Below are 26145 nucleotides of genomic sequence, written 5' to 3' on the forward strand. Positions count from 1 at the left end.
AATTTAGATAATAAATATCATGAAGTATTTTAAAAATAGTTTATTTACACAAGCCCATGACACACCAATATGGTGTCTGGCGAGACCTTTTTTGTCATTTTCTCAAATCCATATCTTTGAATGAAATAAATATTTCTAAAAAATTCAGTCATTATTATCTCTTTTAAAATAAATAGAATATAGGTTAATCTAAACGGGGATGTAGTAAGTCCGATACTGTATAAACAAATTAACTTTCTAAACAATCATTGTTATTTGCAAGTGGGAATAACCATGTAGAAATACGATTTTAGAAAAGAGGGAATAGGTGGTATAAACCCACCAGTATAAAAACTATGTATCAGTGTACGATACCTTTTTTCATTTTGAAAAACTTAATTGAAATTTAATTGAAAAGTAATTGAAAATACGGGTTCTTTATTTAAGATATATTTTAATACATTCAATTATTTGAAATTGGAGGCAAGCTTAAATACAAATAACTTCAAATTACTTTGAAATTCAATTACAATTACTTTATTCAATTACCTCATCACTGCTGAGGATGCTTCTACATGAGGTTCATGTTTTCTGGCCCAGTGGTTCTAGAGAAGATTTAAAAAAAATCCTAAATATTCCAATGTAAAATTTTGATCAGCAATTGTGGCCCCATTCATGTACTATCTCCGTGGTTCATGATTTGAACAAAATTGAATCTACATTAACTGAAATGCTTCCACATGAGTTTCATCTTTCCTGACCCACTGGTTCTTTAGAAGAAGATTTTTAAAGTTTTTTCCTATATACTCCTAAGCAAAACTTTGATTGGCCATTGTAGCTCCACCAAATCCCGGGGGTCATGATTTGAACTTAATTGGATCTACACAACCAGATGATGCTTCCCCTTGAGTTTAATCTTTCCTGGCCCAGTGGTTCTTAAGAAGAAGATTTTTTTAAAAATGCCATTAATTTTTCACTCTTTCTCATTATCACCCCTTGGAAAAGGGTGTGGCCCTTTATTTGAACAAACTTGAATCCCTTTCACGTAAGGATATTATGGCAAGTTTGGTTGAAATTGGCCATGTTTGGGTCTTGAAAAGAAGATGAATATGTGAAAAGTTTACGACGACAGACGACGGACAAATTTTGATCTATAAACCGCAGATGAGCCTTCGGCTCAGGTGAGCTAAAAATCCTCCAAATGGAAGGTTGAAACTTAGGATTTTAAGTGGCTTAAAATTTTCTGCAAAAAGTAGAGGACAGAATATCCATCAAAACGTCAAACCCCACATCTATTTTTAGTAACAGCTGATTTGCATATTCATCGACTGATTAAAAAAGTTTCCTTCTGTAATAAGTTAATTTTAAAATGTTGTTTATTTTCAAACTCATGGTCCAGATTACACGGTTAATCAGGAAAAACTTCATTCAAATGAATGTTTTATATTTAACACATCCATTTGTGACGCGCCAAGCAAAAACCTCCCTTAACGAAGAATTTTGACATTTTCAGATTTTTATTGATTCTTGTAGAGTTTTTCTTTCTCTTTCGTTTGATGTATAACATGACATATATTTCTGTACATAAATGTATAAAAAATCGCATGACAAAGACGGAATATTTACTTTGACGTACAGTGTACGCGTGTAGCTGCATGAATTTTTTAAGCGTATACTGCAATAGTAAAAGAAAATTAGCAACATTTGGATAAAAAATCCTATTGTGGTAGTACAAACGACACACGTACGGCTTCCTACTAGCTTAGGCTAGTGGGATAACCCTTAACCTTATTCGGTAAAGCACAGAGGCCTCGGGTTCGATCCCAATTAAGCAGAGGCACATAATTTTCTCTGTTACACTATCAAAGTATTTATCTTTAACAAAGGAAATTCGAGACAGTCCTTACTCCCCCCCCCCCAGGGTCAATAAAAGTCTATACAATCTACGAATAGATAGAAAGTATTGTTATAGTACCTGAAATTATTTACAGAGTGCATGCGACAGTTTTTTTTCTATCCAAAGGAAAAATAACATTTCTTTTAACACAAGCTAAATATTTACATGTTTTAGTTTATATATCTTAAATCAATTAGTATGCTTTTTTAGCCATTTCAGATGCTCGTTTCTCTCAAAACCAAGTTTAAAATCAAATGAAATTAATTGTTACTTTAAGAATGATCTAAGGTATAATTTGTATTCTACATGTACATGCTGTGAATTAACTTTGAAATATCGTACTTTGCTATAATTTCACATATTTCAAGTAACACTTTATGACCTTATTTAATTGAGGAAACAAGCATATATTACATGTAGCTATGTTTTCTATAGGATTCTATCCTTGAGGAACTGGCATGTATTTTGCGGTAATAAACAATTACAAACTTTTTCCTAGCAAGTAGAATCGAATATGAAATTATGCAGTTTTACTTTAATGTCTCTTTAAGGTGACTGAACCCTCACAATTTTATAGGTTCAAAGAATAAAGCTGAATTTATTTTCATTTAATATACTTTAAACTTTCCAATTATAGCAAAAATGTATAGATCACCATATTATTTAAGATGCAAAACATAAATAAACAGAAGTGTAAGTCAATTTAAAAAATGGCACATTTTTTGTTACAGTGTAAAAGTATTATTAAAAATTGTAAAAACTGGTTAAAATCCATAATTCTGATGCTGAGTGTTCCAAAATACTTCCTACTTAAAAGATACTTTTGAATTGTGAACATCAGGAAAACTATTTCACAGTAAAGCAAATACCTGAATGAAGAGACTTTGTCAACATTAATTAAAAATTGAATAATTGATTTAATAAAGAAAATATGCATTTTTATAATTCTTTAACTTAACAATATTAATCATTACACCAATTGTAAAGCATTCTTCAAAGAGATATTGTTCTATTAGGTATCAATTTAAACGGATTACAGTTTTTGCAAAAACCTATGACATCATAGGAGGGTGGAATTACTTTAATGTATTTAAATATTAACAAATTTTTTATCAAAAATACATTGGCGTCAGACGCAAATTAAAAGTGGGGGCTAAGTGAAAAAAGGTTATACCTTCAAAAATACCTGACAAGTAAAAAACAAAAAAATAGGGATATGTCCATTCCCAAACAAGAAAATCCAATTTCTTGGGGGGGGGGGTCTAACTTCATTACCATTTTTTCCGAACACCAACACTTTCCCCATTTTTAATCTATACTACAAGGTGTTTGTGGAAAGCAGGGGGGTTTAACCTACGCAGCAGTGTTCAACGTCTATAATAAGTATATATTGGGAAAAAAGTGGGTGGGGGGCTACATGTAAGCCCTACTAGCCACAGCCACCCCCCCCCCCCCCCCCCCAGTTTGGACGCCTATGAAATAAATAATTTTTTTATTTCTAAAATTATACATTTGATATTTTATTTAAGGCATGTAGTCTCGTTCAAGTTCACTATATTTCAATCTGAACAATTCTTCTGAAGCTGCCATATGCCTGATTTGAATCCGGTGATTTTTTCTGAAATACAGCTAAACTAAGCTCACATGAAAACATCAACTTTGACGAATGTCATGATTACAGTCAAAAAAGTTCTATTTTTAGCCTTTTCCATTTGATTTTAAATATTTTAAAGTTTAATTATGTATCTATGGTAAATCTATTTACTATCTAATGCAGCTAGTCTTTGAAATATACAAATTGATCATGTAATAAATATTAAATTTTTGAAGTCCCCAATTTTTGTTCAACTTCTTGATTATCAAACGATAGAAGTTTAAATTATATTTGCAGATGCTAAACATTTGTTTAGATTTTGTTTTTGATTGAATATATACTCTCAACAAATTCAAAAAGTAATTGGCAATTTCAATCAATTTTTTTTCGTTTCATAAATTTAGTGTATTTTTGAGTTAATCAAACACCGTCATTCTTAGGAATATTTTTAATTTTACATCATATACTTTAAGCCATCATATACTTTAACATTGATTCCATATAATTTATTGATAAATTCAGATCTCCCAATGAAAAATCATCAGCTCAAATTAAAGAAGATGACACTGATTGCATCAGTGAACCCCACTGATAAAGGACCCTCCACTATATACATCGGCAAATTGTTGGAAGGGCTACATACCCTCTCCCCCCTGTTTCCAATGGCCATGAATAGTCCTTGCGGGAAGGCCATTTATATTGTACATGTATTTGTTTAATTAAGAATTTTGATAACCTCTACTTGTTAAAGATTTTAAATTATCATATGTTTTAAAAACATTGTGAAGATGTTGTTTACTGGAGAGACAGCAAATACATGTGTTGTGAGAAGGGACATCCTAGGTCAAGCAAGTATAACATAACATTACTAATAAAATTGTATGAGGTTTCGTAAATTGTTTGATTCTTTGTCTGAAGAACTATAGCGAAAATATTAATACCATTTGAGATTGAGTGGAAAATCTCTTCTTTTTTACCATGTATGTGTGTTATATGTACCGCTGAAAGCAGTTGGGGTAGGGGGGGGGGGGGCATGGCAGTGGAGAAAAGAATAATAAATTCATTTTTAAGTTCAAGATATTAAATATACGAGTGTATCTAGTATCCAATCGTTTAACCCCATCTACCTTCCAACAATTTACCGTATATTTTGAAATTAATTAAATTATGGATATAATGATCAATGATAATAGGGGTTGAACTTCTGAAAGGGTGTTGCTAAAACACGTAACGGAAAACATATTGTATAATTTTAGATTATATAACTTAAAATACACAAATTTTGTCATAAACAATATATATATTTTATCGATTCAATCCCCCATTTTTAATACAAGTTGAATTAGTCATGTTCAGTCTCTTATTCACGAAAATTCTGAGAAAGCAGTGACGTAGAATTGGATTTGAAAGGCCGGGGGGCGTAAAACTAAACTAACATGAAAAAGGATTTGACAAGGCTGAAGCGAAAAAATAACAAGTGTTTGATTCGGGAGGTGTGATAAAAGTAAACTCAAAAATCTTTCATTTGTTAAACTCCTTTATTAAGTATTTAGTAAAGCATGTACTATCAGTATTTTTACAAGGGTGCACCAACTTAAAACTGACAGAAAGTAAAAAAGTTACTGATGGCTCAAATTTTATATGTTCAAGTCTCAAAACTTATATGAATGTTAATAAAATAGTGTTAATTAGTCTGAACTAATTAAAATACTTATACATTCCGTTTTATTACCTAAGAGAAACTTACTTACAAAAACGTAAGTAACAAGAATATTCATATTTTTGTTGAAAAATTGCAAGTAAGCCTATACAATGTATAACATTTTTTTTAATTTCTAAACAATTGGCAAAATGCCAATTCTCAAATTTTGGGGTATTGTCTGACAATTTTTTTTATTAATTTGATTTTTTAATTTTAATATTTTTTCAATCTAAATTATTTTTTCAAAGAAAATTGTTACATGTTTCTTTATCTAACAACACGAGTTTTACAAATTGAAGCGTTATATTTGACTTTGTAACCCATTTGAGTTTGAACAATTTTTTCGAAAATTGACAATTTTTAAATGCCTATATCTCAAGAAATTATTTTTTCCCAAGCTTGATGTTTTGCAGAGATAATACAAAGAGTTCTCTTTGTACAATAATTTTGGGCATTAAATTTGTAATTCTTTAGACAATTGTTAAAAATTGGCATTGTGCCAGTTTTCAAGAGTTGTCTGCCTTTTGATATGCTGCATATTAGATAATTTGAAATGTCAATTTTGAAAGAACAATGTTCTAATGTTACTTAAGAATACCTTAAAGTAAACGCATGTTTAATTTTGACAACATTAAATCCAATGTTTTCTTTTTGCCATTTCGCTTGAAAATTTTAAATGCAATTGCACTTAAATGTGCAAAAAAGAGGTTGCAATGCCCATGTCTGCCATGTTGAATGATGGGAATTTTAGGGGGCATTTTTGGGTAACATATTATGAAGTCTAACTACCCACAAAACATTAAAATATGACAACCTTCGATTTGGACAGTTTTGCATGATTTTCTGGCGGACTGGCTCTTAAAAAGATTTTTAAAGATTTTTCCAATATATTTCTATGTAAAATTATGATCGTCCCTTCTGGCATCACCCTACCCCTGGGAGTAATGATTTGAAGAAATTTAAATTATCACTACCTTAGGATGATTCCCCAATAGTGTCAGCCTTCCTGGTTCAGTGGTTCTTGAGAAGAAGATATTTAAAACATGCCAAAAATTTTCAGCAAATCTTAATTATCTCCCCTTGAATTAGGGTGTGGCCCTTCATTTGAATAAACTTGAATCCCCTTTACTCTAGGATTCCTTAAGGCTTATTTGCTTAACATTAGCAAAAAGGTTCTAGAGAAGAAGTCGGAAATTGTAAACGTTCACAGACGGACGTACGGACATACAAACGGACGGACAGACTACATACAAAATGTGATCAGAAAAATCTATTGTTTGTATTCTGAAATTAAAAACCATTCTTACTAAAATTATTATTAAAAAATCAATTTGCATTTCATTATAATTATTTTAAGATCATTGTTAATACCTGGAGAGCGCATTTTCGCATGAAGCACTTTGAGGCATCTGTCCAAATTGCAGGTACCGTAATGACCCATCGAAGACCATACTCATGGATGTTTATGTTTGAAAAATGAATTTTTGAAAGCATTTCTTCTCTTAAAAAACCAATTACAGAGCAAAAAACAAGAACGGCAGATAACATCTTCCCATCTAATGACTCTAATTGAAAATCTTCAGTTATTGTCTGCAAGAAAAAAATGTTCATTAAGGATAACATATTTCGGACGCATGTGCCCAAAGCATTCACAATAGTCATGTCAGTCTGGATTTTAACATTACTCAAACGAACAGTCTATAATGATTATTAACAGCAGAGATTCTTTTTAGATATCACTTTAATACACTGTAGACCACTAATCAAAGGTTGAGACTACAACTTCAAAATAATTATTTGTATCGGAAATAATTTGTAATTTAACATGTTTAACCTTACACTTTTGACCAAGAAAAAAATTATAATAATTCAATAAATGCTTATTATTATTTTTTTTTGGTGTTGTTTTTGGAATACTTGTACGCATTTAAAGTACTTTCTTCTTTACTTTTAGCAAGATTTGATCACTCATATTCTTTTTTATATTTTTAATCAAATTTATAAGTGATATTTTGTATTTACTCAATTTTAAGACTTTCAATGTTTTACCACAGTAAATAAGGCCTGTTCGAAAATTATTGAGACACTGTGTATACAGTGGACCTTCAGATATCCGGACGCCAGATATCCGGATGCTTCAGTATTCGGACGATTTTTCAATTGATCGAAATTTTAAAATGTTATACTTTCTTGTTTAAATGGTGATTCAGATATCCGGATGCTTCACATATCCGGACAAATTTACTGGGAACCAAAGCGTCCTTATAAATGAGGGTCCACTGTATTTTTCTTTTTGATGACCGTCTTTCGGTGATAATTTGCATATACGTTTGACATACAATATGAATTAATAAAACCAAAAAAATATTTTACAATTATTAAATATTTTCTGTACAATGGTATATAAATGCGTACATAAAATGTTGTGTAGCGCAATGTAAAACTCTTTTCAAGACTGAACAACCTGCTACATGTGTAACACAATAACAACGAGAAAAAATGACGCGTTAGCGTTTTGTTATTTTATTTGTACATGTACACATTTTGTTTTTTACAATTAATTTAACCAGAGTAAAATGAAAAGCTCCGGACGACCATCAGTTATCACGTACGGTATTAATGCGGTACTAATTTCGTTGATCCGCGTTGCATATATCGGCAGTGATTCTAAGTCATCCTTTCCCACAAATGAAAAGTTTACACTGGGGTAGCAACAGCATACATTTTAAATAATAGTTTAAGGAAAGAGATTTTTGTTATGTAATGTGATAACAAAGAAAGAAAAGTACTAAATGCTTCCCGGTCGTTTTACATACGAAACCATCTCCGGCTGACGTGACGTTAAATGACGTAGCGATGCTGCTCCAGGTCATTAGCCATTTCACCGAAACTTTCCTTGTTATCATAGGAATTAGAAATTTTGCATAAGGGTTATAATTCTGCTTTATAAAATGTTGATGAATTTTCATGAAATTATCTCCGTCCTTTATTGAGTAAATGTAATTGTCTCAATGATTTCCGAACAGCCCTCGTATAAATGAATCAAACTTTCAAAGTTTTATCTTTGCTTCTGTACTTAACTTTAGTAAACTTTAGTTAACTAAAGTTTACTGTAGGATTATTTTTGTTAGGGTACTTTCCAAAATTATACTCTTGACTATCTAATTTATTGAGAGGCCTTAACACAAAGTGTATGTGATACCACTGGCAGATTTAGAGGGGGGCCAGTGGACCTGGACCCCTTTTGTTTCAAAAATATACAGCCAGTTAAATAAATACTAGATAAGTGTTGTTTTTTCCCCCGCTTGAAAAGTGGGGGATATAAATTTGAGTTCCTCCGTCCGTCCGTCTTTCTGTCTGTCTGTAACGCTTTCGTTTCCACACGATATCTCGAGAACCCTTTGTGCTTTTGCAATGAAATTTCGCATAGCAACTCCCTATAGATTAAAAAAAAACCTTTTGATTTTGAGATCCAAAGGTAAAAGATCAACGTCTAAAAATTGCAAATTCTTTCTGTTATAACACCTTCGTTTCCACATGATATTTTAAGAACCCTTTGAGCTTTTGCAATGAAATTTTACATAACTACTCCCTATGGCCTAAGGTCAAAGTTCATGGGCGTAAATTTATACATTCTGTCTGTGTGTAACACGATCATTCCTGGATGATATTTCAAGACGATTTTGAGCTTATGCAATGTAATTTTATATTAAACTCCAAAAGACCTTGCTCATTCCTCTCAAAGTGCCCCGCCCAGTTTGTTTTATTAGTATCTATAGTATTACTTGTCTCTATTTTTAACACAGGGGCATGAGGAGAGTTATTGTGTATATAACAGGTTCCTGGCAGACGTTATGTTCTTATTACATCTGTTAGAACTGTTTAATAAAGGCTTAATAAAAAAAACCGTGGATTGTGTTTAATTTTGACAATACCGAGCACGAATATATACATATATATGACTTCATGATTGCATATAATTTGTTTCTTTGCAGAGCGACTCAGTGGTCTAGTGGTATGCTTCTCGCTTCACATGTGAGAGGTTCCAGGTTCAATTCCCCGACGAATCATTATCTTTTTTTCCCGAAATACTTTTTTAACCTAAACAATAGTATTTAGCATGTGAAATGAAAGATTTATGAGATCTGGCTTGTACAAACTCATAAGATCATAATTACAGTGTGTTAAATATTCCATATAAAAAGAATCTTCTATACACATCATCCATATTGCCATATTTTATTTGCTTCAGTACACATGTATACATTTAATAATTCTACAAATTCATTGAGGGGGATCTGACTCCCCCCCCCCCCCCCATCCAACCCCGAACTCTGCATTGTTTACTTTTTCCCTAAGCGGGGGACACAAATTCTCTGAATTAGCTTGTTTGTGTTAATAGTTTTTATGGGCCGTGGGTCACTTAACCCGACCCCAATCTGTCCCCTTTCCGTTACACGATTCCGGGATTTGTCAACCTAGTGTTGCACAGTTTGTGTTTTTTTCTCAAATGTATGTCAATAGTTATCGAAAAAATCAAAGACTTATATTGTAAAAGAAAGTATATTGATTTTTCAGATCAGATTTAAGTTTTATCTAGGTTTAATATTGGTTTACATAAGAGTTTGATAAAAATAATTCGACATGTAGATACATGTACATACCTTGACTTCTTTTCATTAAGTAATTATACACATTGGTGCTAATTCAAGGATTAAAATTAATGCTAATAAACAGCATAAGTACGCTTTAAAACCGCATAAGAATTTCCACAACACGGCAGCAAAATAAGAGAAATTTACAATCGAAACCCTAGAATAATCACCTTTCTCAATCAATTAAGTTGGCCAATATCGTAAAGAAATAAATATATCCAGATATTTAATATCTGTGTTTGATTAACCGGAATGTCTGGAGTCCACATTTGAATAGAAATTAGCTGTTAATATATCTAAATGTAAGAGAACCCAACTAAAATTTATTTTCTTAGTTTCTGAAAATAAATAAAATAAAAGATATACTTGTGGTATATGATAACCAAAATGAAGAATCTGTGCATGTTTTTCGATGTATTCAAAAATAAAGAACAGAAGTCACAATATATTTACTGCAAGTGACAGAAGCAATCATACTCTTTGAAATTGCAACAGTTTCATTTCAGTATAGAAACTTTTTACCGTGCCGAAGACTGGGACAATTTTGTGGACGATAAATTTATTTCAAATGAAATGAAGTGAAAGATTTATAATTACCAACTCATTGTAAAGCTTCATTTTGAAACGTCGAAAAAAGTACCAGTCATGATGTGTGTTTTCCAAGGACAGAGTAGCATATTTGTCTTCTGCCTCATATCCAAAGGAATGAAAAGTCTTCTGTGGAGTAAATAAGGCGCAAGTTGGAATTTTTTGTGACTGCAAATGTCCAGAAGATGCTGTCCAAATTTTGCCGGTAATTTCTGTCGGATTGTCATCATAATCTTGTTTTGAAGAAAAGGCATAACCTGAATACGTTGTTCCAAAGTCAATCGCACCAACAAGTAAGTATTCATTTGAATGCACTTTGTAACTGCCAAAAGTAATGAAAATACATCTTTACTATATATATTTACGAAAACATAAAATATGAAGATTAATAGGAGAGATAAGATATAATAATTACACTTTAAATGAGTTCAATTTTAAATATCTTATTGCATGCTTTTGTTGATTGAAATACTTGCTTATCCTTTCTGACCTAATTATACAGTTATATGCTGAACATAACACAATTTTTTTTTTTTATTCTACCCGTGGGGGTATTAATTTGGGTCTGTCCTTCCGTCATTCTGTCTGTCTATAACGCTTTTTCTTTCACACGATATCTCAATAATCCTATATGTAATGAAATTTTGCATATCAACTCCTTATGGAAAAAAAGAACTCTCTTGATTTTGAGGTCAAAGGTCAAGGTCATAAATTCGCAAATTCTGTCTGTGATAACACTTTCATTTTCGCGCGATATCTCGAGAACCCTTTGAGCTTTTGCAATGAAATTTTACATAAGAACTCCATGTGGCCCATGGAAGATACCTATTTATTTTGAGGTCAAAATGAAAAAGTTCAAGGTCGTAATTTTTTACGATACATCTGTGTGTAACACTGTCCTTTTCGGGCGATATTTCAAGAGTATCTTTAGCTTTTGCAATGTAATTTTATACCAAAACTCCCTAGTACCTCTTTCACCCCTCGCAAAGTGTCCCGTCCCGTTTGTTGTCACCAGCTTAAAAATTGGGGGATATTACTTTGATTCTGTCCGTCCGTCTGAAATGCTTTCGTTTCCGCACGATATCTCGAGAACCCTTTGAGCATTTGCAAAGAAATTTTGCATAGCTACTCCCTGTGGACTATAGATGAATCCTATTGATTTTGAGGTCAAAAGGTCAAAGGTCAAGGTCATAAATTCTGTCTGTTGTAAGACTTTCGTTTCCGCGCGATATCTCGAGAACCCTTTGAGCTTTTGAAATGTAGTTTTTCATAACAACTCCGAAGTGAGGCCGAAGGAAGACACCTACAGAGTTTGAGATCAAAAGGTCAAAGTTCAAGGTCATAATTCAATATACTCTTTGTGTGTAACACTATTCCGGCGAAGTTTTAAGAGGATTCAAGAGGATATTTAGCTTTCCCAAGGTAAATTTATAACATAACTCCCTAGGACCTCTGTCACCCCTCTCAAAGTGTCCCATCCTGTTTGTTTTATTAGTATTTATGGTATTAAATGTCACCATTTTTAGCACACGGACATGAGGAGAGTTATTATGTATAAATTAAAACAGGTTCTAGGCGGACTTCATATTCTTATTACATCTATTAGAACTGTTTAGTAAAGGTCAAATTAGACACCATGCATTGTGCAAAATTTTGTCAATATCGAATGTGAACATGCATTGTGACTTCATATTTGCATTTTCGGCAGTCTACAACAGTTTTGTGGTGTAGTGGTATGTCTCTTGCTTCACATGTGACAGGTCCCGGGTTTGATCCCCGGGCGATCCTTTTTTTCTCCGAAATAGTTTTTTACTAAATGATTGTATTCAACATGTGAAATGAAAAAAAAATTATGAGGTCTGGCTTGTACATATTCATAAAACCATCATTACAGTATGATAAATATTCCATTTAAAGAGAATATTCTATACACATAATAAAGAAGAAGCAATCTTATCTTTATAAGCATATTGACATACATGTATTGTATGTGTTTCAGTATATATGTATACATTTAATAATTCTACAAATTCAATCAGGGGGATCCGACTTTTTTCCTAAGCGGGGGATACTAATTCTCTGAATTAGCTTGTTATATCCTGTTGTTACACTCTATGGTGTATCTTTTAAACGCGTTAAAATTATCAAGATAACATAATTAATTCTTTTAATCATCCAGCAAAAAATAAGTTTGATATGAATTGAAATGTCGTATTCACTTGACTAATTGTGTTAAATTATTTAAGTTTATATGGAAAGTTTCTTTGTACCTTTCTTTATGAAAATGTGATAGTTTAATGAAAAAACAACCCTTATATGTAAGAACTCTGACATAATAAATTTGTTTTATATTTCTTGAAAAGCTGCAAATTACAAAGATAAGAAATTAGTGAGCAAATCTACCCTTTTTAAAAACTTCTCAGAAGAGACCGTGGACATTTCAATTTCCGTTTTCTGAGAGACTTTAGGCAATCTTAATATTCATAACTGGTTTTCTTAATTTTTCATTGAAAATGACAGATTAATATATAGTTTTTCACCTTGTTTACCACAGATTATGCCCCAAAACACGTTATTTGACCAAGCTAAAATTTTAAAGCATCAATAAAATAATTTATTTCTCAAATTCGATACATCTGTAGTTGGCATCTTTCATTGCCTAGATCGTGACCTTAAGTGACAGTCATGCAAATATAAAGGAGTGAACACATATGTAGCTTTTATATTGCATACCTTGTATTTACTGAAGCATCTGCAGACTTCCCAGACAAGGAATCCACCAACGTCAATTCAATCATTGATCCTTTAAGAGAGACTTCCAGTTTGACTTCTCTCTTTTCAATTGTATTGTGTGGGAGTCGCAGAGCAACACTTCCTAGATAAAAGCAACTCTTATCATTTACCAGAACCGGATTTGCCTTTGTAGAACCATATAAGTAGATCGAGATGTTCTTTACGTCCTTGTCTGGACTATATGTCTTTTTAACCTGCACTCTACCTATTTTCAATGGGTGGCCTATTTCGACCAACCGATCAAAATGTCCACTGCCTACCGGAGTTTCGTCTGTTGAAAATTTCTGCTTATCATAAACTGCAACACATCCATATGTATAATTTGAAAGCCTTTCTTGAATCAACAAAGGATTGTGCCCGAAAATTAAAGCCCCTACTAATGCAGATACACCAGAGTCTTTTGGAATAATAAATTTGTAAGAAGAGAATTCCTTGGTAATGGGATCGGTTATTATAGTAAATTCGGAAAAGCCACCAACAAGAAGAATCACTTCGACGTCTTGGGCATTTGGGTGACGTAAGAGGTTGTGCAGGTAACCACTTATTTTGTAAATGCTTGGTTCAAAAAATTTTCTAAAAACCTCTAGACTTATTTTTAATTTATTTCCGCGTAGAGAAACATCCCCTTTATATATTTTTGATACTAAATCTATCGTATGATTTAACTCCTCCACCGTTTTCTTGGCTAAAGACATTTCAAGCAATGCAGCAGGTATCCACAGAGCGATGTATTTCCTTTCACTGTCAGCAGAGGTTATTTTTGTTTGATTTCCAAACTCCTTATATATCTCTAAAACTTCTCCAGGCTCTTTTAATTTAAAATCTTTGAAAATTTCGTTGCCAAATATCCTCTCCAAAAATTTCAAATACTCTTGTAACGCCAATGATCCACACCAATCGCCACCCGTTGATGGAAAAAGCTCTTTTATTGTCTTGTCTGGTTGTATTTCAAATACTGTACCATCAACTGACCCACCTTAAACGAAAAACAATTAATATAAATATTTTCAAGAAAAAAAAAATGTGTGTTCTCAAACTATAGAATATTTTACGTATTCTCTAATACAATTTGTCCCTTCTGATGTTTTGCAAATAATAAGTTCGATTGAACTTAAAATCTGAGACATTTTAGTAACCTTTTCTTTGTCCAGCAAGAATTGAAGTCCTTGACACAGTCTTGAGAAGACTTTAAATGCCAACATACTTATGTAGAAATATACACGAATCTACCATAAGGAAGTTCAATACTTTAATATACAGATCTGATTTTAATATCCCGATTGTCACTTTTCTACTAAATATGATTTTTTTTACAAGATTACATAACAATATACATCTTTTTAATTGTTTATAACAGTAATCTTGTGCATAAATGACATTGAATTTAAATCATTCATGAGAAAATCACATCTAACAGTCTGTCTGTTTGATTTATTAGTCATTTTTACACGTAGAAAGAATTCTTTTGCCTGACTGAAGCAATTCTTTTTCTGTTTTTTTTTTCCCATGAAAATTGACTTGAGATATCTGATGCATTTTTTAATATTTTACTATTTTTCTTAAATTATGCATTAGATGGTAGTTGAAATCATATTCTAAAAATGCAGGTTATACATTTTAAAAGGCTTTTTTTATAAAATGTATTTGGAATGCATATTATAGGAAATTAAACTGTTTTTTTAATAATTTTGGGCTCGTAATTTTAAATAATTTCAAAGAAAAGATGTGTTTGTGAAAAACTATGCGCCCGGCGGAGACAACATTTGAAAAAAGCTATTTTAGCATATACGAGGGTTATCCCAAAAAGTCATAGACAATGGATATAATGTTTTAACGTGCAACCAATACTTACCAAATTCTGCATAGACATAACATATTTAATGTTCTTTAAAATTATGAATTTTTAAATGTAAACCTCTCATATTAATAATATAAGGTCGGTTTATATGAAGGCCGATAAAGCCTGTCGACGCACGGACAAAACTTTGAATAAATAACGCATATAACTATCACATTGGCTTTTATTTCCGTAATATTGTGCAATCATACATTGAAATCAAAATTAATTCACTGAAACAACAATCAAAATCTTAAAATCAAGGTTACAAAGGCTTTGATCTTGGTGTCAATTGAAATAAAATAATCAGTGGAGTATGCATATTAAATAAGAAGTCTCTTCCTCTAAAGGTTTTGTTTATGATTTTCGAAGAAACTTTATAACAATTCTTTTAGCGATTGAATATATTTGATTTGATTTTCATGAAATTTTAATATAATCTAGAAGATACCCGCACAAGTGCGACGGAAAATTAAAGGATTATTTTTTTTCTTACTCTAACCAGATTTTTCCAAAAAGCATCTTTCAGTTCCTACTGACAGTTAGATATACACGCTTACAGTGTGACCCCGCAGTTACATGTAGATACGAAACAGAAATAAATAATTGAAAGATATGTACAGCCCTTCCCTTTTTAAAACTAAAAAACTCATTGCATGTTGTAAAGCAATTTCATTCAAGTATCTATTGTACTTTATTAGACATCACGACAACCTGTGTTCATTGAGAGGAAGAAACACATTATGTTCATTTGTCGGTATTGAAAAAAAACAACATTTGAACGAATATTTACTTGAAATGTATACTGAACTTATAGGTATATATAGGTATACAATAGAATGTATGTACAAAAGTCAATAAAATGTTTTGATTAAAGGCGATAAATCTTTAAATAGCTTTAGTAAAATATGAAAAAAAAAATAACTGCGACACTCTTACTTTATCTATTTTGAAAACAAATAACCATAGCCTTAATCGACATTAATTTGTAAATTTCATTATCATTAACATTATATATATATATATATATATATATATATATATATATATATATATATATATATATATATATATATATATATATATATAACTCATTCTGGTAAATATTCCATGCCTATTCATGACGATCTTTGTTGATTTTCTTTTAAACATAAGGTTCGATGCTATCTAAATTTTTAGAACTTTCAATATGAGTGAAATAGGACATATATGGAAAGGATTTGCACATTTTTTTTTTAAAAAAGTAATAACGACTTATTTCATTTATATCACTTTGATCAAGTTTTGATTGACTCATTCATACATGACGTTTCTTGATATAATTGATTGCTTGCTTGTTGTCAGTTTTATTGAAGACAATGTAAATATATTACTACAAGTTACTGTCTTTTAAAAAAAGGACTGCAATACGTGAACCATATGCATGTGTTTCTAAACGCTATTCAATTCAAGTCAATTTGTAGGATTAGTGAATATTCATGAAGGTTCGTTCATATTGTCTATTATGATCTGCATTCTTTTACTGATAGTACTTACATATAGCAAAACTGTTAAATGTTATCTCCGATTGGCCTATATAGTTTTATATTTAAAAAAAAAAATTGGGCTATATTGATACATGTAACCCAAAAATGGCTGTGACTTTACTGAAATCTGCATCTCTAATGATACAGCACAGCTCTGTAATACGCAGATTTTTTTTCAGAGCTCCCCCTCCTCCTCCACCTGGAAAACCGTTGCTGTAAGCTGTATTTTGATTGCTGTATATCAAATTAGTTTTGCAAGGGTTGGTGAACAAAATAATTGTAGAAGAAGACTTATTTTATCTTTTAAAACCTGGAACTATTCGTTGAATGAAGTTCTTAATTCAAGTTGTTGTTCAGGAAGTTCTTCCTATATACTTTTTAAAATACATCTGGCGTAGAATCGATGTTAAGTTTCTATATAAATGTGTATGTATAAGAAAGAAATTCGGATTCGCCAATAATTTAATAAATACTAGTATGCAGATTTAAAAGCCAGATTTCCCGATGAACATAGCATATTCTAATTCGAATAGGGCGAATTATTCTACGGTATACGTAAGTTGTTTCAGGGGAGGGAGGGGTGCTAACTCTCCCAATCGCAAATGCTCGGGCTTTTCCGACCTGAGAAGTTGTTTTTACGATCTCTCACGGAAAGACCCGAGACTACTCTCCAGCATTCTCGCGCATGCGCAGCCTGACGTATACCAATAGCATCCGATTTAACCTCGCTTGTATATTTACTGCGTGGACCCTAGAATCACCAACCGGAAACACCAACCTACTCTCTTTTGTGCTATTTTGAGACTGTTTACCGAAAGTGAAATTAGACTTTTGATTAAATTTATGATAATTGCTATGCAAGTGAAATCTGAATACAGCTCAACACACATTTTAAGCTCACATGGTTTTTCGCACAAATTAATGTCATATATACGCAATATATATGTGTAATAATGCAATTTGTGTAACGTGACAACAAAACATATTTCTAAAATGATTTATAATTTAAATTTGATCATAAATATTAAACATAATTCAGACAAAATAATTGACATGATTTCAGAGTTTAAGACAACACATTTAAAAGAATTTTTTTTCAATATTTACAATTTTCCCTGTTGAAGGATAAACAATACTTTATTATTCGACCCTTTCACATGATTTCTTTAAGCAGTTTTGTCATTTTTCGATAGAAACAAGACAAGTATGGAAAATATGCAAAGTACCTAGAAAAATTCTCATTTGTAACAAGTAAGTCTGAACATTAATTTCAACCAACTGTATCAAAGATTTAAGAATTAATTTTGTAAATATATTTGATAGAATCCACACATTTAACATCATACAATTTATTAATTCCCTTTCAGAACATTGACTTTTAAAACATAGATAATGGTTTTAGAGCATATTATGCACCTTTAACATGAAACATTTAATAAGGGTTATGTTTCGTACTAAAACTCAATAATTTTACGTTATTACCGGGGTAATTGCAAGAAAAGAATTACTTTATTTTGTGCGAAAAACCACGTGAGATTAAAAAAAGCGTTCAGCTGTATAGTTTACAAACATCAAATTAAACATTACATAGTGTATTAACAGAGGAGGTACATGTAGCAAGCCGTTTCGGAGATTATATGCAATTGTTTTTAATTTATAAGTATACATGACATTGTATATTTTCTATTGGGAAGTGGATGGCTAGTTTCAATACTCCCTGTTAATGGAAATTGATAATTATGGATTTATGAATAAAATATTAGATCATACTTCTCTATGATCACAGGAGTTCGCGTACCTATCAATTTTGCCGAATTTTTTTTCGGTAAATAAAAAAAAATACGTAATACCTATAATAATAACACAAGAAACATATTGACGGAAGCGTCAAAAATCGGCCGCAAACCAATTAATTAATTCTTTCATAATACAATTAGAAACTAAATTCTTATTTTTAATCTGTTAATATATATCCCTATGACATAAAACATTTTGATGCGAAATTCCAGAGTTTTCGTTAGTACATAATAACTGTACATTGCTGCATGTACAACTCATAGTCCTTTGCGTCCCCGCACTCAGTTTCATTTGAACAAACGTACTCTGGCGGAAGTTTGATGTTTAAGTAGTTTTAACACATAACCATAAAAACTAACGTTTAAACTTATCTAACTATAGATAGTTTAACTTTAAATAAAACATAACAACTATTTGGGGCTCCTCGCTCGCTAAGAGGATGTTGAAACCCCCAAATTCCCTCTAGATCCGCTACTACATTTTTAGCCGGGCTTAATGCTCAAAGAGCAATTGCCGGCTTATGTGATCCTTTTCAAGGCAGGATGTTGACCCCATAGTCGCCTATTTAAGTTACCTGCAAAAATATATTTCTTACTCTCAACCACTTTTGAGATGATACTAACGCTAAATAAAGCAACAAAAATAAAACAAGTTTTATCTATATAAAATAAACATTAGTGGTGATGACTTTGAAAACTTCATAAGTCAAAGAACATAGTTCATTAGCGTGAGGATTTTTGATAATCAGTGTTAGCGTAGTTTTCTACACATACGAGGTAAAGCAGGAGAGGGAACCACACTGGCCTGTTTGTCTACATTCAGCTGCGGTGCCAGATAAATTCTGATTCTGACAAAATCGGACCGTGGTATTAGGATTGAAAAACTCACTGTCAGTGTCTTATCATTTATATTGATAGTTTTAAAATTATATTTTCATCAGAATATAAACATGATCCATGTAAAAAATCCATTCTACTCTGTAAATGAGCCCGGCTCTCTGTACGTTTGAGTACTTTGATTTCTCTATCTTGTTTTGGTGTAAGATGTGGCGGGAAAAGGCTTGGCATATTGTAAAACGCGCTTTGTCCTCGTCTGTTGGAGATAAATCTCCTAATATATTCTGTCTGAAAACAAACTAAGATTAAGTCATATTTTTGAACACTTTCCGTATTAAAAGTACATTATATATATTTATATTTACACGTAGAAAAATTAAATTTGTTTATACATGTTTATAACACGGCCCTTGCTTTAGACTATGCCCAACATGTGTGCTTATTTCTCCGCACGTCAGTTACGTCGGAGTTTGTCAATCAGGATTGGATGCAACATTTAACCCATTATTTATAAAATTTCAATTTTATGATTATTGTGGATTTTTGTTTAACATTAAAAAAAATCTTTCTTAATATTCTATTACATGAAAGTTAAAGACATACAACACACTGGGGGAGATAAATCTTGCAATTTCAATTGAACGTTTGACGTGACGTCAAATTTAACGTCAAAAATAAAGCGTCAAAACGACGAGTAAAACGATCCCAATCATGAAAGAAAATTGAGATATGGGGATTGGCTGTGATTGTGCGTACCATACTCAATAGGTATTTTTTTATTAACCCGATTAAACTATGTAAAAAGCAAGACATAAAAAAAAATCCCTTAATGTTTATTTCATTTCATTTCATATACAATAAATGTATTTTAGATCAAAGCGCAGCATTTCTAGATCTTTTTATTCTGAAAATTTTATTTTACATTGCCGAAATTCTCATTATGTACAATTGGCGATACACTACAGTAACATTCCTATTAATGGTCTTCATTACAATTTGTGCATACACGATATAAATATTGTTTTTCTTCTTTAATTAAATAAAACAACAATAAATAAACAATAAACTTGTAACAATGTAAAATCGCTGTTGTTCTTAGATCCTTACTGATCAAAGAGGAACAACTCTGAAAATGTAGGAGATGTTAAGGGACCAGGCAAAATTTATCACAATGATGGGACCGGTACAAACAGGCATGGGACAATGATTTTTTTACTGCAGAAAACCATGCATAGGACAAAAACATTTTTAGCATTAATTAAGTATACCCATGGGACACAAAAATTTTTTCAATGAGTTACACTACTGAAGGCTGTTTAAATTTAATTCTATGTTTAACGTCACATCTGAAGTTCAAAACCTATTAGGGAGGGAGGAAAAATAGATAAACAAACAAAATCTTTAAACAATTGTGAATTTATTCAAATTAACCTATACAGTACATCACAACACTATAATTGAGTAAAAAGAGTATTGGATATGACAGCTCAGTCTAATTTCTCAAGCAGAAGATTTTCCCTTAGTCTGTAAATGGGTTGAGTCCATTTCTAAGCAAACAATATAGACTAAATTTGCAGGAGAGTGGCTTTTAACTAGGCTTCGCTTGTCCTTTGGATTTATATTGCCTCATGTACCCTGTACTAGATTGTATGGAAATGCTTCTTCTTTGGAAATACTTGTGCAATATCTACAATTAAAATTTATGATGACAATATTTAACACAGTACATTCTTATATTGAAATATCTTGAAATTTAATTATGCTGTTTTTTTCCTTATAGTAATAGTACTAGATTACAAGCATTTAGTTTTGAAAGTGCAGATACTAATATTTGGACCTTACATGTACATGTAGCTGTTAGATTATCTTAACTTGAATTCCAAACACATAACAATTGATTCTTCTCTTCTTGGGATAGCCCAATCACTTTCCTTCCTCTCCTTCATTTGAAACTCCCCATCTTCTGTAAGCTTCTCTCTGATCAAATGGAAATGACTAGTATTATCCTTCCCCCAAAATTGTAGCTATCTGTGTATGAATACTACATTTATGAAGAAATATATCTTACTGTTCCTTTAAAATTTTAAATAAATAGATTAAGATGAAGTAATTTTTAAAATTTAAATGATGTATCTCAATTTTTATTATAAAATCTGGGTTTCTGACACACTTTGTAAAGTTTGGATATTCTCTAAAATTTAATGAAAATTTCAGGCAACATAATCACGAACTGAGAGTCTTTGATTCGAAGACTGACAAAAAAATCAACAAATTGGAGTTTGGCATTAACTTCTTTCATAACATCATCTATTTTCTACTTACATTTATTATCCCATTATACTGTTTAATTCATTATTCTTCTTTAAACACCAACTGCAGTATCGAAGCTAATTTGTCAATACGGGAAGCAGATTTAGGTCGCTAAATGTAGAAGCAACCGGAACGGATATAGGATTTTTTTTTAAATCTCTTTGTTTTTGTTTGTTTGTTTATTCAGGAAATGGCACATGTAACATAAGATTAGCCTATAGAAACATAAGTCGGCACATAAATAAATAAGACAATATATGTGTTTTAAGAAGCTAATAGTATAAAAACTCATTTTCAGATATTGATCGCATTTTGGATAAATGAAAAGACAGATTTCTTCTTAACCTACGTGTGCGGATGACGTTAAACATAGAATTTTTTTAAACAGCATAACCCAAGAGAGAAATTCATTATGTTTAAAAATATATATATTCTTTTTTTTCCCGAAAATTGTCGTATCTTCGAAAGTCAAATGAAGGATTCAACTAGCAAAATAAATCTTCAAATTAAATAATGAATACTATTACAAAGTATAAAAACAAAAAATCAAAAAGAAAATTATTGATACATCTGTAATCTGAAAGACTCTTAGTTTTATTCCAATTATTTCACTAACACTAAGATGTTACCATGGGACAGTGCCTTTTTTTCGTCTTAAGGCATGGGACCGATATTTTTTTTTCAAATAAAATGGCATGAGACACAGACTTTTTTAAACTGAGAATTTTGTTTTGTACTGGTCCCATCATTGTGATAAATTTTGCATGGTTCTTAATTTTCCTCCCTTTATTCACGGTTTTCCACAGAATCAGATACATTTACAGCAAGACCTGATAAATACGAGAATTGAATACTATAGACCTCATATACACAATGTAAGTATAGAATTGAAAAGAATTGTTCACTTGTACTGAAATTATCTGCATTTATGAATATCCTATTGCAACAAATCGTAACTTTGACTTTCTGTCAACAATGTCGGTTCGCATTTCGTCGAATCAAAACAAAACGTCGCCTATAATATCTTAAAAAAATATCAATGTGCGATTTGATATAAATTGAAATAGATGAAGAATTTAATGTTTGATATTTTGAAGTGAATGTGGACGAATACGGAATACTCATTTTAACTTTAGAAGCGACGACATTGAAAGAATGCATACAATATCATGATGGATGCATGTACATCTATTGATCTAATGCAAATGTCGATATATCCCCACTGCCACATACTGTCTCGTTTGAAATAATGGCATGAAAGAATCGAAACTACAATTATTCCATTTATATTACAGGAGTGTTAAACATACACCATTTTTAATGAATAAAATTAAAGAAATGAAATTAAGTGATATGGAATGCATAACGCATACGTATATGGACTTAACACTAAAATCTCTCAGTTATTTCTTCCTGATACATATAAAAAGAGTAACCAATATTTATTCTGCATTCATGAATTTAAAAACTATTGCATACCTCTTGGATTCTTGACGAAATACCAGTATATTTGCACCGTAAACGTTTCGTCAAACAATAATGGTCTGCGACGCAAAAAGGAAGGGTTGGGGGTGATAGGGGTATTCAAAAATTGCCTGAAAATCTACATTTAAGGACGCTTTAAATATTAGAACTTTTGAATTTGTAAGTTATTATATTTTTGAAGCAAAAGCAATATTCCAAATTAATTTTTTTTAATGTGTTTTTGTTGATTCATGTAACAAAGTGATCGTCTGAAAGACGCGCAGAAATGTGATTTTTTGAGAAAGGGGGAGGGGGTAATTTACCGCTATTAAATCAACACTGGTTCCTGTCCAAAAACCAGTCGAACGATTTTGTCTAAAATATGCATATATGCAGTAAATATAGTCATGCACTATATATACAAAAAAATAACAAAAATTAAACGACAGGAATTTTTGGGGGTAGGTGTGTTGTAGTTCCTTAAATATTTTTTATTCAAATATTGTTCTAACTCCGCAGAAACGCACGGCGACTTAAAACTTTCATATCATATAACCGACCGCCTCCTGGCGGCCGGTAACAAGGAGTGCAACGGTTGTCTGTGACGCCATGACGTGACGTCATGGGCGGTCCACTTACCCAAAAGGAAAAAAAAACCAAACAATCATACACAATTTACTAGAGATAACTATATTACGTTTTGATACGAGTACAAGTGCTTGCACCTCCCCGTTTTAAATTTTCTTGAATGTCTACTTACTAGTCTCTGGTTTCTTTTCGCATATGACCTCAATCATCTAGATTAGCATTTCAGGCAGTTTTGTTCCTTTTGGGGTAAATGGACGTGCCCGTGACGTCACGTCATGGCATCGCAGACAACGGATATCTGAGCGAAGTTTTGGAGAATTGTCACTGCTGCTGCTGTAAACCATGTGTTTGAAATCATATGCATTAAGAGCCATAAAGAATGGCCCCTTCCAAAAAGATTGGTTTGTGTTTTATAATTTTCGAATGAAGATTAATTGTGCGACAGCCTTGATATTAAGCGAAGGGTTAATTACCAGGTGACCTAAAATGCGTTGCACTCCCTGTGCTATTATTATAGGTATTATGTTTTTTTTTATTTAATGAAAATTTCGGTAAAATTGATGGGTACGCGATCTCCTGTGCTATGATTTAATATCGGTAGTAGGATTTTAAGGGGTATGTACTCTAAGATATATTTCATAAAACATATGCAAAGGAATGTCTTTTATGGGCATTTTGGTTAATTTATGATTTACTGAAAGGCTTTATTGAACAAAAAATATTTATTGGACAGAATATTTTCTTCAAAGTAATTTTTTCTTAAAAGGTGATTACACCAAAATTACTCTTAATTTATGTTCGATAGTTAAGGAAACATATGGAGATAACGAACAATATTAATATTCAAGACCAAAAGTTCATAAATCAATTATAATTATACGAGCAGAAAAAAAAACGTGGACCTCCAAAACATTAAAATTAGGATCAGGTGCCACGGAATAGTGGGCATCCCCTGCCGACCGGAAAAGCCTGTCGTTTGTCCATTGTCATAATTGGGAGATAACAGAAAAATCCCTTGTCAATTCAGTGTGAAAATAATGTAATGACAAGAACTGCATGTAATCCAACTATTATTGGCGTCACTTTTTTATTTAAATATTCGCTATTCGTCAGTTTAAAATCAATCCGCGACGATTAATTTCTGCGACTAACCATTCTCTACAAATTTTGAGCAACATGAATGGTTCTCAACGATTAATATAGGTAAACGAAACTCGCAGATAAATTTTCGCACGCGAATAAAAGTTGGTTTAAAGTAGTATGAAAAATGTTAGTCAGCATTTGACATATCACTATACTTATACGAGCTTGGTCTCGGATAAGTGAGTTTAATTCAGTAACCCTACTGTCCCTCCATTCTAGGTATCTTAAGTCCTTTCAGATATATAATAATTATATTCAACCTAAGTCACAAACTATCATTCCGGATAATTCAGGTACATTTGCATTCAAGTCTAATATTTACTTCTTTCCTCCTCTTTCTTCATGTTGAAGCGATAAAACGGCAAGGTCATGGAAAATTTTAATGTAATGTTTTAATTCTTCCCACCAACCCTCTTCTTGTTTGAAAACAAATACTGCTGTTCTTGTTATGTCATCGTATCTGAAGACTGACTGCTTGGTCCTGCATCCACAAGAGCCTATATGTCGCAGCGATAATGCTTGGTCCAGCTTCTTCATCCACTTGTAATGCATTAGTGAATTCTGCGTGATTGCGTATTCGGCAAAGACTGCCTGTTGGGTAAATTAACGTCCACATCAACCAATGTCGCGGTTATGAAGTCTCTATTTTACCTTACCGTGATGAATGCCTGTTTGGGATAGTGTTTTTACTTTTTCTGAATTTTTTCTTTGTTCTCCGGTACTTTTTTGTCCGCGAGTGTTCTCGTAAACTACTCATCCGATCTAGGTGAAACCTTTTTAGGGTCACTAGGTATGTTATGTAGATGTGCGGAACGAAGGTCATTTTGCGCGCACGTGCGTGCAGGTGCGCGCACGTGTAACACGTGAAATGACCAATATAATAGATTTAGCCGTAACTTTTTAAATATTGGATGAAATGCTTTGAAACTCATAATATAAGGATATAATAGTAGTATAGACATGATGACATGGTCAAAATAGCAAGATCTCACGCGCATGCAGGTGCCCTTCGCTGCGATTGGCTGAAACTTAAAGTCTAAATATCTATTTTGTTTTCTGACAAAATCCTTTGAAATTTTGAACATAGTCTTACATTATGAAGATCTACAGCATGATATATAAGAATAATCATGAACGCACGCACATGCACGTGTGCTGCAATCTGATTGGCTAAAACTTTAAATGCCTACAACTTTCTTGGTTCTCAATAATACAGGGTGAAATTTCAAATATGAATAGATATAATGATTGCCTACATTATACTACTATCAAAAGTAAATACATGGACGTGCATGCACATGCGACCGCACACAATGTATTAAAAGACAGTATACTTGAGTGTTTGATGTTCATGCAGAATTAAGAACTTCTAAATGTCAAGACATGTAACATACTGAAGCATGCAGATCTTTTTACCCTTGACCTTGAAACTTAGG

General features: G+C 32.0%; 1 protein-coding gene across 1 annotated transcript in view; it reads right to left on the minus strand.

Annotated features, from left to right (window-relative positions):
- LOC134254133 (heat shock 70 kDa protein 12A-like) overlaps nucleotides 1-25261 on the minus strand; it is a 38082-nt gene extending 12821 nt beyond the window's left edge. Inside the window, exons 1-4 of the mRNA XM_062736679.1 lie at nucleotides 25120-25261; nucleotides 13149-14184; nucleotides 10425-10737; nucleotides 6544-6762 (exon numbers count right to left, since the gene is read on the minus strand). Of these exons, the coding sequence (XP_062592663.1) occupies nucleotides 6544-6762; nucleotides 10425-10737; nucleotides 13149-14184; nucleotides 25120-25261 (1710 nt within the window). The remainder of the gene's footprint in view (nucleotides 1-6543; nucleotides 6763-10424; nucleotides 10738-13148; nucleotides 14185-25119) is intronic.
- Nucleotides 25262-26145: the final 884 nt, after the last annotated feature.

The sequence above is a fragment of the Saccostrea cucullata genome, unplaced genomic scaffold, assembly GCF_032062105.1.
Source record: "Saccostrea cucullata isolate Sc308-1 unplaced genomic scaffold, CSIRO_AGI_Scuc_v1 ctg1950, whole genome shotgun sequence".
NCBI classification, from domain to species: domain Eukaryota; kingdom Metazoa; phylum Mollusca; class Bivalvia; order Ostreida; family Ostreidae; genus Saccostrea; species Saccostrea cuccullata.